Source organism: Podarcis vaucheri (genome assembly GCF_965113315.1).
Source record: "Podarcis vaucheri genome assembly, chromosome: 2".
Lineage (NCBI taxonomy): Eukaryota > Metazoa > Chordata > Lepidosauria > Squamata > Lacertidae > Podarcis > Podarcis vaucheri.
Genome location: NC_138760.1, coordinates 81751403 through 81768404, shown reverse-complemented (window position 1 = coordinate 81768404; position 17002 = coordinate 81751403). Strand labels below are relative to the sequence as shown.

At 38.2% G+C, this 17002-nt stretch overlaps 2 protein-coding genes across 5 annotated transcripts in view; one reads left to right on the top strand and one right to left on the bottom strand.

The window, feature by feature from the left end:
- Window positions 1–17002, top strand: part of CENPP (centromere protein P) — a 154376-nt gene that overhangs the window by 11130 nt on the left and 126244 nt on the right. For all 3 annotated transcript variants that reach the window (XM_082211995.1, XM_082211994.1, XM_082211996.1), the window contains exon 6: window positions 3497–3593. In XM_082211995.1, coding sequence (XP_082068121.1) covers window positions 3497–3593 — 97 coding nt within the window. The remainder of the gene's footprint in view (window positions 1–3496; window positions 3594–17002) is intronic.
- OGN (osteoglycin) lies at window positions 6432–16536 on the bottom strand. Of its 2 annotated transcripts, none has more exons than XM_082211993.1 (7): window positions 16217–16536; window positions 15441–15676; window positions 11141–11231; window positions 9656–9814; window positions 8197–8399; window positions 7303–7398; window positions 6432–6690 (listed from the first exon to the last, which is right to left on the bottom strand). In XM_082211993.1, exons 2-7 carry the CDS (start codon window positions 15639–15641, stop codon window positions 6517–6519), a joined length of 924 nt encoding a protein of 307 aa, XP_082068119.1. In that variant the 5' UTR covers window positions 15642–15676; window positions 16217–16536; the 3' UTR covers window positions 6432–6516. The 2 variants fall into 2 exon arrangements, with proteins under 2 accessions (XP_082068119.1, XP_082068118.1); XM_082211992.1 differs by having other exon boundaries at window positions 15441–15700; window positions 16217–16535.

Here is a 17002-nt window from a genome sequence, read left to right as displayed (position 1 = left end):
TGGTGCATCTATACACCTATCCATTCAGGTAACAAAAAGGCACTATCACAGTCAAAGGACACATTCCACCCAGGGAAAAGCATTTCACACTGGACAGGTGACTGACTTGGCCTGGGGAGAGGATGTATGGCCTAGGGAGAGTCCTGAGGGTGGGATAGGAAGGGCTACATTCAGCCCCTGGGCTTGATGTCCCTCACCCACATGTGGTATAAAATTGCTCTCTTAATTAAGTTGCTGGCATATATGGTTATACAAGATAATACAGCTTTTATGTTTGAGAATGAACTACCTTATTCTAAAGGTGCACCAATCTGTGATTTGGAATCACTCACCCGCAGTGTCTCTGCCTTAGGTTCAGCTTCAGTCTATCAGCCCTTGTCCAGCCCACCACTGCTGCCAGGCACGGGTTCAGCTTGTGCCTAGCCGCTCCTGACTCAGTTTTAATGGAGAAACAGTCTTGGTGGCATCAGCACAGTGATGACATTGTACCCCAGACTTCCCAGTGACTGCTCCCAATGGCTTCATACTGATGCTAAACAACCCTGGAAACAAACCCTGGAAATAAAGAGTGCTTTGTGGTATCCTGCAACTATGCTGCCAGATTGTAGACACATAGTTTCCCAATGCTATGCTCTGAGACATGTCATGCAAGTATGTATCTGTCATATGCTGAAGGGGCACCTTTTTATCTTGGCCTTTGACAACTGAGATACATATTTTCAGTATCCACCCTATTTGTTGACTGTAATTTGTTTTAAACTGATGTTTAAGAGGAGGAGAGGTCAAACTGAGTATGTATTGATTTACATGTGATTACTGGAAAACTGAAAACTTAATAATAATAATAATGTATTTTTAAATTGCTGAAATGCACCCTGGAAAGTTATAGGTGAAGGGCACATAAGAAATTAGCTAAACAATAATATGTAAGAGCAAAACCACCATAAAACAGTGCCTCCAATCCCCAACTCACAGAGATGGTCCAGGAGGATACCATGGTCAGTGGTATGAAAGGCTGCTGAGACTTACAACAGGAGCAGCAGGATTTCATTTCCCCATTGCTACTGAAGAAAAGGTCATTTGTCAGGGCAACCAAGGACAAGTCTGGGACAAAACCAGGCCTGAACCCAGACTGGAATGTGTCCAGATAGTTTCCTCTAAAAGTACCTGAAGCTGAATTGCTACCACACTCACAAATACTTTATATGTAAGATGTTCATAGGTTAGAGAACTTATCACATGAGTTTTTAAACTCTTGTTTCCTTACCCTTTAAAATAAATGCAGAAATGGGGGTAGTGACAGTCAAATAGGAGGTTTGTGTAGGGAAATCAAGTGTTAGAAATATGATTTAGTCCTGGTCCAGTGAATTGTGGGGAATCACTATGGGCATGTTTCTAGAAGCAATTCTTAAAGTCAAGGGAGTCACTAAAGCATCCCTTGCCTTTGAAAATTGCTACTCAAAATACACCCGAAGAAGGCTTTCTCTCCCCCTCCCCCAGTAACAACAGCAGGCTTGGAATAAATAATATTTACAGCGCATAGTTCCCCCCTCCTTTCCCTTTCAAATCAAACCAAATGGAAGTCAAAAGCATACACAAAACCCTCAATATGGCTATTTTTATTTTTTTAACTGTTTAGATCCTTTAGAAACATGCTTGGCTGCAAAACCAAGGTAAAGATAAATGAAAAAAATAAGCTTAGCATCTTTGCAGTACATAAATGTAGGTTTTCTTGTCAGGATTTCTATTTCAGCATGTGGTATTTCCCAGAGCCTAACTGATCTTGAATTTCTCTGCCGGTTGCAGTACAGTTGACTCTTTCCCTTCATCTGTGGAAATAGGCAGTGGCATCTCAGAAGTTCTGCCCATTTCTGAGAGCAATATAAAAAGTGGCAGCCAATGTTTAGTGTAATCTGTTGTATGGGTCACACAAAGTGATTTACTGTGTTTATTTTATGCAGTAACAGTTTTCATACGTATATAGTGCCCATTGATATTTAGCAAACCAGACTGGGTTTACTTTGGCATATTAGCTCTTGCCTAACATAATTGATGTGGCACATTCACCAAAATAACGATGGGAAAGAGTTTCCCCAAAAAATATTATAAGCGAGTGTTTGGCTTTCATGCTAGATTTGATTGTTATATCATCATCACAGAACTAACTCATTGTGTAATTATTTCAAAAGCTGCTTTCTTGATGCAGTATGAAGCATTTAAACTTGACTTTTGCCTACCAGCCAACTGAAATTTGAGTCCATCAGTAGTGTGCCAGAAGTGAGTATTAAATCACATCTGGATCCAATTAAGCACTGAAAGACTCTTACATTTGTAGGTAGTGGAGGAGGGTAAAACATGAAGCATTTTTTGCCATAACTGGAAGGGTCACTGCTGTCGACCCCCCCACCCCACCCCAGTATGGGTGCAAAAACGTAATCATGCTTTGGGACTCTAAAAACCTTTTTTTTTTTTTTTTTTGGTAAGACTTAATGTAGAATCCAACAATTCTGAAACATTTCCTTGTTCAACATCATTAAAAGTTATCACACATAGCTTGTGGTTCATAAGTTGTTGTTTTTTGCATGTGTTACAATTTTCTTTTAACGACTTCATTTCATGAGACTGTAAACAGTGGTTTAGCATGACTTGCACAATTTGCAGTAAGCCTTGGGCTTATATGTTCCCACCTCTCACATGGCTGAATAACTTCAGAAGCATTTTCTTTTTTGTTCACCTTAATCAATTTCAGGAGTTGCTGATGGGACTCATTAGATTAATCCTGCCCAGAGTTTGTTGGTGATGGTAGGGCTTGCAAACGTGTGCTTTTAACATATATTCCTTGTTAGATATGAGTAAAAGTGCCTGTGGTCTCTTCCCTGCCTTCTCACTCCATCATTGCTGCTGGAAGCTTGACAATCATGAGATGGTAGGGAATGGAGCTGCCGGGCAGAGTGAGTAGGGTGTGTGAGGTCTGTGAAAGTGTCAGTGACAGTTTCTTAACCAAGCAAGCAGATTAATTTTCAGCAACTCTTCACTTGTATCTGTGTAGGCGAGTGTGCAGCATTCGTGGAGCAATGCAACAACTAGAATTAAGCCAGGATATGGAACATAGATGTAATTACAAATCACAGTTAACGCAAACTGAGTTTTACAAAGCAACTGCAAACTGTAATCTACAGTACTGGTTTGATGCCCCCAAAAATTGGTTTCAGATGTACAAACAAATTATAGTTAAGCTAAACAAACTATGGATTAGCAGTGTATCCAAATCAGGATTAAGCCTCTCAAGATCTGTTTAAAACAGCACAACAAATCACCCTAAACAGAAGATACACAAAATGATGTGGTATTTGGTTTGAACAGCTTTAGCAAGTTCTTTCCAACAGAGGGCCTAAAGAAAATCTAATGATGTTCTAAATATTTTTTAAAAAATTATAAATGAATTTTTGTAAGGGGTATGGAAATATTTTTTTAATGGCATAATGTTGTTTTCTAGAGTTGAAGAGAGTGGGAATCTCTTGCTGTTCTTCAAATGCCTCTCCTATTTCACTGAGTGGTGTGATCATCGGAAACGCACTTTGACCCATTTCAAGGTAGTGTTTTGAAAAGTTATGCTTTCTTTTAAACCTTCCTTTTTCTCTGTTAACCAGCTTCATTCTGGAACAAGAGTAAACTGAATGACATTGGTTTTTGAAATATGGCTTAATTTAATGGTACTGCAAGTTTTGGGGAAAATATAAATTCATGGTTGTTTGGTTCTGTGCTATTTTAAAAATCTCAGTCCCTCAAAAATAATGTTTTATGATTGTGTGGACTGCCGAGTTGAAACTTTTCACTGTCTTGTCTATTGAGGTTCTGGGAGAGTCAAGAGCATTGTGTGGTTGGTAGGCTGACAAGACTCCTCATCTAAGTCTGAACTGTTAGTCACAGATTCCGAGTCTGGTAACTCTGGAATTGTCACAGAAGAGGACTGGGGACTGGGTCACAACAATTTGAGGATTCCCCCAATATGCCTATTGAGGGAAAGGGAGAAGGGTTTAGTGGAGAGCAAATAAAGGGTTCAATTTGTCTGTCATAGGATGTAGTAGAAGGAGTGGCAAATCATGGAACGTAAAACTGAGGAAGATGCTGTGATCAAATAAATATTCAATCTACCTGGCTGTAGGTGGAGATTGAAAGTGCTCAAACAAGGAAAGGATTGAGGTAATAAAATGGAAGTGAGGTTTGGTGGCATTGCCCAACCACATATTTTGCCAAAGACAAACTATGTATTACCATCTTTGCCGAGTCACAGAAGACCATTTACTTACAAAGGAATAGTGAAGTATGTCCTCTTTCTTTCTTTTTCTTTCTGATGATTTGTATTATTAGACATGTTTTAGTCAATAGAGTTTTAGTCAATAGGTAATACACACAAACTAAAAGCAAACAGTAATCTCTAAAGATTTTGCCATGTAAATGAGATTGGATACATAGTACAATTAAAGCAGCAGAGCTAGAGCAGAGCTTAATAGTTGTAAAAATCTTCAATGTTAGTAAATAATTAAATCAGAAAAGAACATATCTGGTATGAAAAAAAAGAGCACGCAGATCAGAATTTACTGATAAAGAAGGTACTTCTGAAGAAGTCTTCAGCTGACATGTACAAAGTTGGATAATTATATTCAAACCAGCCCAAATGACTTCTGTTTTGAGATAAGGGTTTAAACTCTAGCTGATCACAACACAGGTACCACAATCTAAAAATAGTCATGTGGTGGCTTGAGGAGAGTGATATATTAAATACAATAAAAATTCACAGTTATTGCTTATTCTTACTGCAAAGTACTATGCATGATTGGGTAGAATCAAGTTCCACAGAGCTCAATAGGACTAACTTAGAATTGTGCATAAGATTATGGTTGTCTGTAAATACCTATTTGAATTGTATAGGACTGTACTTAATATTACCAAAATGGATGCATTTCCCTTCTAAGTACATTGACAGCTTAAAGAGTGTCAATAAGGTGCATTATGAATTGTTCAGTTATTAATATTCTTCAGGGTTTTTCAGAAAATGAGTAATTGTTTCTTGGTAACAGTGTTCAATGCAGAGACTATGTTGGTATCTTTTAAGATACCATGGTATCTTTTAAGCAATATTAATATTGCCAAGCATGAGTTTCAGGTGCTGACTATTTCTGCTTCAGAAATCTAACCAACTCAATCTGACTGGTCTCATTCACATGATGATATCCTGGCTTAATAACCTAGGATTTGTATGAGGTTCATGCACCTTTACACAGACCCTTTGCTTTCTCTTCACACTTCCGTTTCTGTGAGTGGAAAAGCAAACTAAGAAGTTGCCAACTTTAAACAATGGGAAACTTCCTCAGATCTATTTGTAGGTCTGTTACTGATTAAAGATGAAAAGCTGTTTGTTGCCTCCATTTTATCCCCAATATATTGTGTCCTACTTTGCCATTAGACAAAAAACTGGTGTCTTAAATCCAGCTACTTTATGTTTGCTAGAAAATAACAAAAGTTTATTCTGCTTCAGCAAAGTCTGTCTCATTTCTCACATGTTGTGCATTATGACACATTAGACTGGTCACATATGAATGCTACCCCATCTCTCTATATCAGCTGATTATTCTCCACACAGTGTTAAAGCATTTTTTAAAAATTTCTTTATTCTTTTGAAATACAGGCAACCCCCCATTTATGTGGGGGTTACGTTCCGAGGTACAGCGGTGCCCTGCAAGACGAATGCCTCGCAAGACAAAAAACTCGCTAGACGAAAGGGTTTTGCGGTTTTTGAGCTGCTTCGCAAGACGAATTTCCCTATGGGCTTGCTTCGAAAGACGAAAACGTCTTGCGTTTTTTGCAAGTTTGTTTCCTTTTTCTTAACACCGTTAATACAGTTGCGACTTGACTTCAAGGAGCAACTCATAGAACACGGTGTGGTAGCCTTTTTTGAGGATTTTGGTGATTTTTGAAGCTTTTCCAAAACTTTTCCGACACCGTGCTTTGCAAGACAAAAAATTCGCTAGACGAAAAAACTCGCAGAACGAATTAATTTCATCTTGCGAGGCACCACTGTACTGCACGTGTCAGTGAAATAGTGCATATTTGAAACACAGTTGAAAACAAAAGCCTGCAAACACCCTGTTCCCCACCGCCTCCCCATTCTGCCCCTTTTTGTGATGTTTTTGGGCTACTTTCAGGTTCAGCGTGATGTGCATTTACATCGTCATGCACATATTGAATGCACATAGATGGGGCATTGCCTGTAGATTGGTTCCCTTGTAAAAAGAATACGTTACTGGTTTTATGTTTGAGTCTAAGTTCTAGAAATAAAAAAGGCTCAGGCTTATTAAATCAGAACGTGCAATTTCACCAAGTTAAGGTAGAAGTTATAACGGCTAAAAGTGTTGAATATACATATGTGAAGATATTAACATGGAAAGACAAATTGAAACCGTGATAAAATGGTAATCTTTACCTACTTTTTACCATTTTCAGTTTTGTTAATAATTAAAAGTATGTGCCTATAGGCAAGGTTCTCAGGCACATAAAAGCATTGGGATACTTTCCCAAGATGACTGGGTTGCCATCCATTCTTATGATATCCATGCGTTGCCGAACGTAACGGGTCTGATTGTTCCCTTTGCAGAATGTTTCATCTGTGATGCTGGTTATGTTGTTGAACTGCAAATCAAAACAGTGAACTTGAAAAATCTGAAGATCCAATGCTAGTTAAAAGATATACTAGTTTGATGTTTTCTTTCATTGAAATCCTATTCAATACATCTCTCGATAGCACTATAATGATTTCTGTTATACATATGTACATTGTATATAGGACATGGTTTTTCAAAACTCCTTACACTAATGTTTGGTTCCTTCATGGCTCTTCCTATACAACATTGTTTGTCTATTGCATAGTATTCTGCCCTGAAAATTTCTTCTTTACATGAAGAAAAATAAAACTTGCAGATTCCTATAGATTACAAATGGGACTCCCTACGCTACAGTAACATATCCCTTCAGAAGAATCTGTAAGTTACCAGAGAACAGTATTCTTTATTGGGCAGGTTGCTGTTTCCCTTGCTTAGGCTTTCAGTGCACAGCTTCTGTTTTATTTTATTTATTAACTTAATTTATAAACCACCTTTCTGATGAAGTATTTTAAAATACAAAAATGAAACAAAAAATGTAAAGCTGAGTTCTCTTGGGCCATTGGTAGTATGTGTACACACACACACACACACACACACACAAAATATTTCTTTGTGCAACAGCAACAAAATGTTTTCAGACCTGAAGATTCAGAGTACGCAGGCTCTCTGGCAAGTTAAGTGGGACAGACTCGAGTAAATTGTGTCCTAGGTCAAGAAATGACAAGTTGGTCAACTTCTGTAAAAGAGAAACAGAAAAGGAGGGGAAAAGAAACTGTTTTACAAGCAGTTTAAACAAGATAATTGGTTACTAATTGGATCTATTGATAGGGATTGGGCTATTCAGTTGCGTTGAAAGATGTTTGAAGCCTGTAGTATAAATAAAAATATTACTTAATCTAAAAAGAATAACACATTTTTAAAAAGTTATCTCCTTCAGTTCTTTTGGACCAACACCAATATGATAGATGCTGTAGATGGGGAGAGAGGAGCATGGAAAAGAATCAAAGATTCCACTGGGCATATATAAGCCATTCAGCATGCCAAAATTAATGAATTAAATCCCACCTTATTTATGCTACTTTACCTGTTCTCCTTTTCATAACATTAATTCTGAACAACTTGTTTTTGGATATTTTGAGCAAAAAATGGTGAAATGCTATGTAGCATGGTGGGCTGCTATGTTAAGAAACAAGCTGACAGCCTTCTTGGGGATGCAAAACTAGTTGTATGGTCCTTTGGATTGGGATTCCATGCAATATTGTATTGAAGAAGTAGAAAAGCTTCCCAAAGCATAAACTATAAACTACAGGACAAATCTGGGGTATAGTTCTTAGATAGTCTGAAGAGCTAAACCACAAGATTGGGTTCGGATGACGTGCACACACCAGGCCATGGCTCACTATAGCACAGCAGCAAAACAACTGAGGAGGAGCCAAGTGGCCAGGATGTCCTCTCATAGAGCGTACATGTTGCACTAAGCCATGGTTTGGCTTAGCGCGACATAGGAATCAATTGTAATAATAAATTTTATTACCTTGAAAGCATTTGCTTTAATTCCTCTGCTTTTAATAAAGTTGTTGTTTGCTTTGAGTGAAGTTAGCTTTGGAGGCAAAGTTGGAAGCTTGGCAAGTCTATTATCAGCAAGTGAAAGTTCTTCTAATAATACTAGTTTTGCAAAGGTCCCATCTTCAATATCTTGTATCATATTTCCAGTCAAATCTATTCTTTTCAGTGTGGCTAAAAAAGAAGAAAGAAAGAAAAGATAGGCTCTGATGCTTTTCGTAAGCAATCACCTGCTAAGCCCCTAGTAAAGTGTTGCTGCATAATAGGCTGTGCTGTGCAGCCTGGTTATAGAGTCCTGGGTATTGCGCTGATAATTTTTCTCCTTGGGAGAGCTTCAAATAAACTAAGCTTGCCTTCAATGTCCTCCAATGTTCTTCCTTTACAGTGGCAGCACCAATTGTAAATGTCTAATTAATTCTCACACTAGCCTGGTAACCACAGATGACCAGGAATTTCATGCAACTGAGTGAGCAGACTATTGCAAGGGAGTGCTCATTCCTCTTCTGTGCACGTGGGCTGTCAGGGAAGAGAACCCCCCCCCCACTACACTCAGTAATAAAAGTGCACAAACAGGCTCACCTCCTCAGCTGTTATCTCTCTTTCACCACTTATCAAATGATTGCTCTGCAGCCCTCTCAGGAGCTGGGTGCTTGGCTCAGTAGGAAGGTTTAAACCACAGCACTAAAGCTACTTTATTTTTTTATCCCTTTTTGCTGAGATTTTGCCATTTGATCAGGCTGCTCAAGGGTACCCAGTGTCTGCTTCCTGCCAGCTTACACAATGTTGTCCTGCTAATCTATGAGCATGTATTCTTTTTTGGTCTTCCTCCTAGAGTAGCACTGTGTTCAACTTACAGAAAGGAGTTCTAGGATTAATCCTTTCTCATTCAGTGGGCATTGTTCAAGGATAGTACAATGCTGTTTTATCTTATTTCTAGGGTTGTCATTGATGAAGAAATATTAAATTAATTAATCAATTAAATACTTAATTAACCATACATGTATATGCATATGAAGAAAATGGTACTGCTGAAGATTAAAATGTTCTTTCTTAGTTGTTATCTAGGTCTGACTTTGTGGCCACAGGAATCATATAAAGAGATAGTCCCTTGTGTGGGAAAGGATTGCTTCTTCCAGGATGGTGATTCATACAATACCTGTGGTTATTTATCTGAAAAAATAAGTTTTAAAAATAAGAATAATAAATGAATTGAACTTAAAAAGAATAGAGTGATCTTGGTCAGTGTTTATTTGTTTACTAATATAGATGGTTGCAATTAAAATTTTATGAATGAGATGTAATTCACCTTCAGTAGTAGTAGTATATGGACATGAATTTAAAGGTAATGAAATGTATTTTTAATGTTTTACCAAAACTTTTAGTATAGTCAAGAAGTACGGTATGTAGTTTTAAATCAAGTATATACTTACGAATTTCAGCAAAATCAGATACTTTCAGCCTCTTGATTTTGTTGAAACGTGCATAAAGATAGCCAGTTTCTTTTGGCAGAGCTGGAACACTTTCCATATCTGTTTCTTCACAGTAAACTGAACCACTTAAACAAACACACAGCAGACAAGTAGCCAAATCTGAAATAAGATAATTTTGTTTCTATGTAAGTGGAATGTTGGACGGTTGATTGTCTGTCAGTCCTAGTGGCACACTTTATGGGGCGTAAATGCTATATTCAAATAGTCTTATGTGTATTTTGCAGACATTAGGATATGGAAACATTTTTTTACTCACATCACATGAGGCCTTCTGACAGCTTTGAATTTAGTGTCAGTCAACAGAATTTTTTACATACCACTTTATTCAAACAGACTTGACCTAGTAAATTTTAGAATTTAGATTTCTAAAGCATAGAAACTTACCATATCTTGTAAATTTGAGATAATGTACGTATTCTTTCTAAAATGTTTTCAGCTCCATGTCTTATTGTTGTATGGGTTGAAAAATACAGATAGATGAAAGGATAACAAATGTAGGTTAACTAGAATTCCAGGTTTAATAGTCAGATCATGAGAAATAGTCTCTATTTTCTTTTTCTTTGCTTTAATTGTAATATTTCTCAAACCTTAGGATATTGGAATGAAATTTGATATGACAGATGGGTTCAATCCTCCTCATTTGTTTTCATGGAGAGGAATTTACTCACTTCACTATTGCCTACAGAGGTACTTCTAGTTACGAACTTCATTCATTACGGAGGTCCATTCTTAACTTGAAACTGTTCTTAACTAGAGGCGTGCTTTCACTAATGGGGCCTCTTGCTGCCACTGTGCCGCTGGCACATGATTTCCATTCTCATCCTGGGGCAAAGTTCTCAACTCGAGGTAACTCTTCCAGGTTAGTGGAGTTTGTAACCTGATGCGTATGTAACCTGAGGCATTTTTAACTCGAGGTACCACTGTATTTTTGTTCTCCATCCCCTGTTCTTCTGACACTGAGAAACCTTAGTCAAGATTCTGAAGCAGCTAGACCCAACACTGATTGATCACATATTGCCAGCACTAACACTGTAGTGGAGAAGTGAGATCTGTTGCTGAGCTTTCTGCTTTCTCTGGCTTCATTTTTGTCTGGGAAAATGCAACTCTGCGATATCTGTGAGCATGTGCTTGCTGTCTAGGCTTATTAAAAAAGTACAATTTTTAAAGCCTAGAGTATGTGAGTGTGCATGCACACAGCTGCGAAAACATGCTTCTCTGACTAGAAGCATTAGAAATAGGGGAGAAGGGGAGACCAGTGCATCTTGCACTTTGTGGTTCAATCAGGGCAATCATTACTTGCTCCAAGCAAGTGGCAAGTTGAATTCTGATGCTTATGTCAGTGTGCATACTTTCTCACATTTTTGGTAACTATTTTGTTTGTTTGTTTTAAGGTTGATATTATACTGTAATGTGGTAAAATCTTACCTGTTAAATTTGTTGATCCCTCATTAAGTATCTCTTCATCTCTCTGCATTTGCAGTTCATTTTCGTGGAAAAGGAACATATCATTGCTTTCCTTATATGTAGGAAGTTATAAAAACACATGCAGGGATAAATATATTATTATTCAATAGTGGTGGCAAAACCTTTAAAAGTTAATAAACCACATTGTCTGGAACATTTCCTGGAGCACTGGAAACAATCTAGTTTAAAACACACACACACCAAAATCTAACATTCAGCAGTACTTCTGGGATAGGGTAACTTCATGTGACACCTCATGTTGAATACAGACAGTTAAATTAAGCAATACTTTGTTATTTCCATTTGCTAGTGGGCAGATCAGATGTCATGTTCCTGGCCCAACAACCATGATTTATTGGATCAGGCATGCACCGCGTGTGAGCTTCTTTCCCTGGCACACCTAGCTTAATACAATATAACCTAGCTGGTAGTTTGCTGTGATGACTGAACTGGGAGGTTGTGGGTTTAATGCTCCCTGCAAAGGTAAAGGGACCCCTGACCATTAGGTCCAGTCGTGGCCGACTCTGGGGTTGCGGCGCTCACCTCGCTTTATTGGCCGAGGGAGCCGGCGTACAGCTTCCGGGTCATGTGGCCAGCATGACTAAGCCGCTTCTGGTGAACCAGAGCAGCGCACGGAAACACCGTTTACCTTCCCACCAGAGCGGTACCTATTTATCTACTTGCACTTTGACGTGCTTTCAAACTGCTAGGTTGACAGGAGCAGGGACCGAGCAATGGGAGCTCACCCCATCGCAGGGATTTGAACCACCGACCTTCTGATCAGTAAGTCCTAGGCTCTGTGGTTTAACCCACAGCGCCTCCCGTGTCCCAGTGCTCCCTGTAACTGGGATCAAACCATGGTTACCAATTCTGAATTGCAGTGAACACTCAGACTAATAAGAAGTGGGATGGTGTGTGGAGGCAGTGGCAGGCTGGATGTGGGCCAGCAAAGGTGTTGTATGTTCCAATTTCTTGAGTCCAAGAGGTGAACACAGCTTGTTCTGGACAGGATTGCACTCCACTGGAAGGAGCAGGTTGATAGCTTGGGGGTACTCCTGGCTCCAGCACTGTTACTTGAGGCCTAAGTGGCCTCCGTGGCTAGGAATGCCTATTTCCAGCTCTGGCTTGTTTGCCAGCTATGGCCCCGTTTGGACAGAGGTGACTTGGCCACAGTACTCAGTGCTCTGATAACTTCCAGGTTGGATTATTACAGTGCACTCTGGAGCTGCCCTTTAAGATGACTTAGAAACTTGTACTGCTTCAGAACGCAACAGCCAGATTACTGGCTGGGGCTGCCTTTACTACTCATATATAACCCATGTTCTAAAACAGCTGCATTGGCTGCTAATTCTTTTCTGGGCCCAATTTAAGGTGCTTCCGCTAGTATTTAAAGCCCTAAACAATTTAGACCTCAAATATCTGAAAGGCCCCCCTCATTCCCTACAGACCCTCCACAGTGTTAATATTAGCAGAGGGGGCCCTCTTGGTAGTTCCATCAGAATTTTGGAATTTCAGAATCCTGCCCTGGGAAAATATTAGCAGAGGGGGCCCTCTTGGTAGTTCCATCAGAATTTCGGAATTTCAGAATCCTGTTGGGAAAATGAAATGAGGGAATAAAAGCCTCTCAGATACCACAATAACACTCTGAAGCTGGACAAACAACTGATTGTGTTTTCTCCATATCATCAGCATTATAGTTGAGACAACTACTGGGACTGAGCTGACCATCCTTTTTGCAACTCCATATTGCTCAGCCATTAAGCAGGATCACCCCTCATCACATCAACTGGGTCCTCTGACCTTTCATTTATTGTTTAAGTATATGAAACATTTATAAACTGCTTAATACAGGCAGTGGCCATTTTAGATGTGACTGATATGTGTGTGACTGTGTACATGTGCATCACACTGAACCTGGAAGTGACCCAATCACAAAAAGGAACAGGGACAGAACAGGGTGTTTGCCGGCTTTTTCAGTGGTGTTTCTAATACATGTGATTTCACTTAAACATGCAGTGTCTTGGAACGTAACCTCCACGTAAATTGGGAGTTGCCTTATTTAAAAATCTCAGAGCAGCATGACTATGGATAGTTACAGCTATTTCTGTACAACAGTGATGTTTCTGGGATTTTCTTGTGCCTTCAGTTCTTGTGCATTTCCTCAGGAGGATGTCACTGCCCATAGATTGGCGATGGGGCTGCAGCGGAACAATTGCAATATGGGGGGCTTCCTGGCTCCAAGGGGTACTAGTTAAGATGTCTATGTTAACCCAGCATTGAGAGCAGCATGCCTCTGAAAACCAGTTGCTTGTAAGCTTCCAATGGGCATCTTGTTGGCCCTTGGAGAATAGAATGTTGGACAAACTAGATCTTCAGCAGGGTTTTCCTTATGTAGTCATGTTTTGAAGGGACATGGAATGGTGGAGGGATCCAAGAAGGTGACTTAATTTAATTAACTGTAAACTTGTGAGCAGGGTTTTGTTCTACTGTTTTATAAATAATTATAAATCATACCCCAGTCCCCATCAAGGTATGCAAATGTGCCACCAAGTTTGGATATTGCTGCTTTGATGTTGTTTCTGTTCATGAATTAAAAGACATGGAAATCATAAAAGGTATTAAAATATGAGGTGACAAACTATTGTGCTACTTGCAAAAATTCAGGTAAATGTATGGAATATATGAGAAGAGCTTAAGTCTTTTACACACTTAAATGTTCATTGAGTTAATTTTGTTGTTCATATCCTGTTTTAATATTATGAATAGAAAAGCAATTTGTCTTTGTTTTAATACCCTTCTGTTGCAACCCCTGTTATTTGGTTCTCTTTTAAGTGAAACATTAGCTTCTCCCCATTTAGTACTCTAATCGCTTTGGCTGCCCTTCTTTAACCCCCTTCTCACTTCTTCTTTTCACTATTAAATGCATTACTCACCCTTCACTGAAGGACCCAGGGTGGATTATAGCAATCTCAAACATCATTAAACGCATCTTACATTACATGGACTAGTTTTGCATAAAACAAATTTGCAAGATAAGTACTATAAACTGAAGTTCATCTTACTGAAGCGCCATCTACTGGTGCAAAGCAGAGTTTACTATACTTAAAATGTTACACTTTCTCCTTTTTAGGTAAACAATTTTAAAAATAGTAAATAGACATCTTTAAGGAATAAACAGTTAAGAACTTAATACATATGCAGATAATGTAATAATTAAATTGTCACCATCTGTGACAGTTGGTTAGAGCATGGTGCTAATAACGCCAAGGTTTCAGGTTTGATCCCCGTATGGGACAACTGCATATTCCTGCATTGCAGGGGGTTGGGCTAGATGATGATCAGGGTCCCTTCCAATTCTATGATTCTATGAATACTGCTGCCCTGGATGAGTTGCACTTCCCTTGAAAGAACAAGTAGGCAGTATGGGAGTGTTTTTGGATCCAGCTTTGTCACATGCCCAACCGCAACAACAACATTAATGCTAAAACCTTAAATTTCTTTTTGGCATTGGCCCTGAACATCATGTTATGAGGCTTTGATCCACCATAGGTTTTGTGCATACGTGTACTACATTCTAGACAATATAATTTTAAATACTGATTTATTTATTATTTGTACTTGTAGCCCGCCCATCACTGAATGGTCACAGGGCAGGTATTTAATACTATTAAATAGGGCAGGACATTGTGAATGCATTAAATGTAGTGGCAATTTATAAGGCTTGTTAAGGTACAATGCTATGTTTTGGTTTGAATAATTGAGGATTGTACTGTATAGCTGTTTATCATTTATATAATGCACAAAGTTCCTTATAATATATATTAATGTTGCTCTCATAAAATAGGCCACTGTTAAACCTATTTTACACAAAAAGGATTGGGGGGTTGGGATAAGCCTAAGACTTGTCTAGACCAGAAAATGAGTTCATGATAGATCAATGGACCACACTTGATTTTTTGTATATCAGTGCAGAATGGTCACTCTTTATGATAATGTAACAGATAATTGGTAAACTGTACTTTAGAAATAAAAGGGGAAGAAAGTCATGCATTAAGGCAAACATGGGCTCACACCCATTGTTTGTGGCCCACATAGGTATGTCACATTGCCCATTCCTATGTGCCCAAACAGTTCCACTATGATAAAGGAACAAAATAAAACAATTGTGTGTAACTATATTATGGTTTTATTTTGGCTAACTTTACATTATCCTTATTTTTTCCACTTGCATGCATAGATGAACACAGAACTTGTCAAATACCTGATTTTTTACTGCATCCTGTGGCTTGTCTTCATAATCCTCCTTAAATATTATGTCTTCATAACTTTGCTTAAATATCGTCTCTTCAAGAGTGGCCAAACCAGGGTCATAAAATGTGGCTGAGTGTTGTTTAGGTGGTGCCAACTTCACCAAGGGCAACAAAAAATAAAAGAAGAGACCAAATTTCTGCAAAGTCTTCATTTTGAGAGGCTGAGGCTTGTATTGAGTTGGAAGGACTAAGCAGAATGATTTCTTTGTGACTGGAAATAAAAAAAGCAATCTCTCAAAACAATATTTAAAGCGTAGAGGTCTAGTTGGCAGTGATTTCTAATGCTTAAGGAACGTGGAAAAATTATTAACTCTTAGCATTCTTTCTATAAATATTTCCAATGTTAAAAAGTTGATAATGTACAGTGTAGAAAAGCAGAAGTACAAATTGATACATTGCAGATTTGTTTTGTGAGTTAAGTGCTGATAGAAATACATACAAAACATTGTTTTAGATTTTGTATGTATGGTGATGAAATAGTTAAAAGGAACAGGGCTGAGCCCAGCCTGGGACTGAAAAGTGTTTTTTTCATTGTCTTAAGGACTATTTTGTAGAGCAAACTAAACTTTGAAATATGCAACAAAGTAATAACAATGTATTTAAATATAAAAACTAGCATGCATACAATAGAAAAAATACTATAACTTTTAACATATGTAATCTAGTATAAACTTTTACAATAACTTGTTAAAACTGGTAAGATAACTTCTTGGAAGATAACACCTACCGTTTTCGCTGATTGAGATCTCTTGTGTGACTGTTTCAATATGGTTTTCTCTTCATTAATTCCAAATGGCTAGACAAGAGTGAGATTATTTTCAGCAGTATGAAATGATACTACTACAAATACTGTCAAACTTTAAAAGCACCTTCTGTGGGGTAAATAAGGCTGGGTCAGCATGCAGTCTTGAATTCAAAATGATAAATCAGTCCTGCTCGACTAATATGTTGGAAAATATTCAACTTAATATGTTAATATAGTTTCTCTTATCGTTCAAAGCTTTAACTGGACCAACTGCAGTTTCATGCAATAAAGACTTAAGCAAAGTCATATGCTTCTCATTTAGTTTAGCATTTAATGGAAGACAAAGGAGCTGACTTCCGTTTCAGTTTAGGCATACGCATTCCACTTTTTTTGTGCAGTTAAAACTTGCAACTCAAGATACACACAGAGGAAATTCAAGCTTTTAGTTTGCAGTTTAGTTGGTTGTAGGTTTTGAAAATCTTGAGAGCATTCCAACCTTAACAGATCATTATAGAAAACAGTGTGATGTATATTCACTGAGACTACAGTTTGTAATAGAAGCATATTTGCATATGAAAATGACATATGACAGAAAGTGCATATGGCAGAAAAATTACATTTCATTGAAAAATAATTCAGATTCATGTCTTGATATGAAAAGTGCTTCTTATGTTTTATACCTCTTAAAAGAGGGGAAATCTTTCAGTTTTATACACAGCCAACAAAGATAAACAGAACCTAAATGTACAAACAGCATTTATTGTTGAA

Excerpts from the sequence above, each read along its gene's own strand:
- OGN (XM_082211993.1), bottom strand. The coding sequence starts at position 15,641 with ATGAAGACTTTGCAGAAATTTGGTCTCTTCTTTTATTTTTTGTTGCCC. Across the intron at positions 8,400-9,655 it reads ATCTGATTTTGCTGAAATTC|CCACACTGAAAAGAATAGAT; the intron begins GTAAGTATATAC and ends CTTCTTTTTTAG. Across the intron at positions 6,691-7,302 it reads TGCGTACTCTGAATCTTCAG|TTCAACAACATAACCAGCAT; the intron begins GTCTGAAAACAT and ends TTTGATTTGCAG.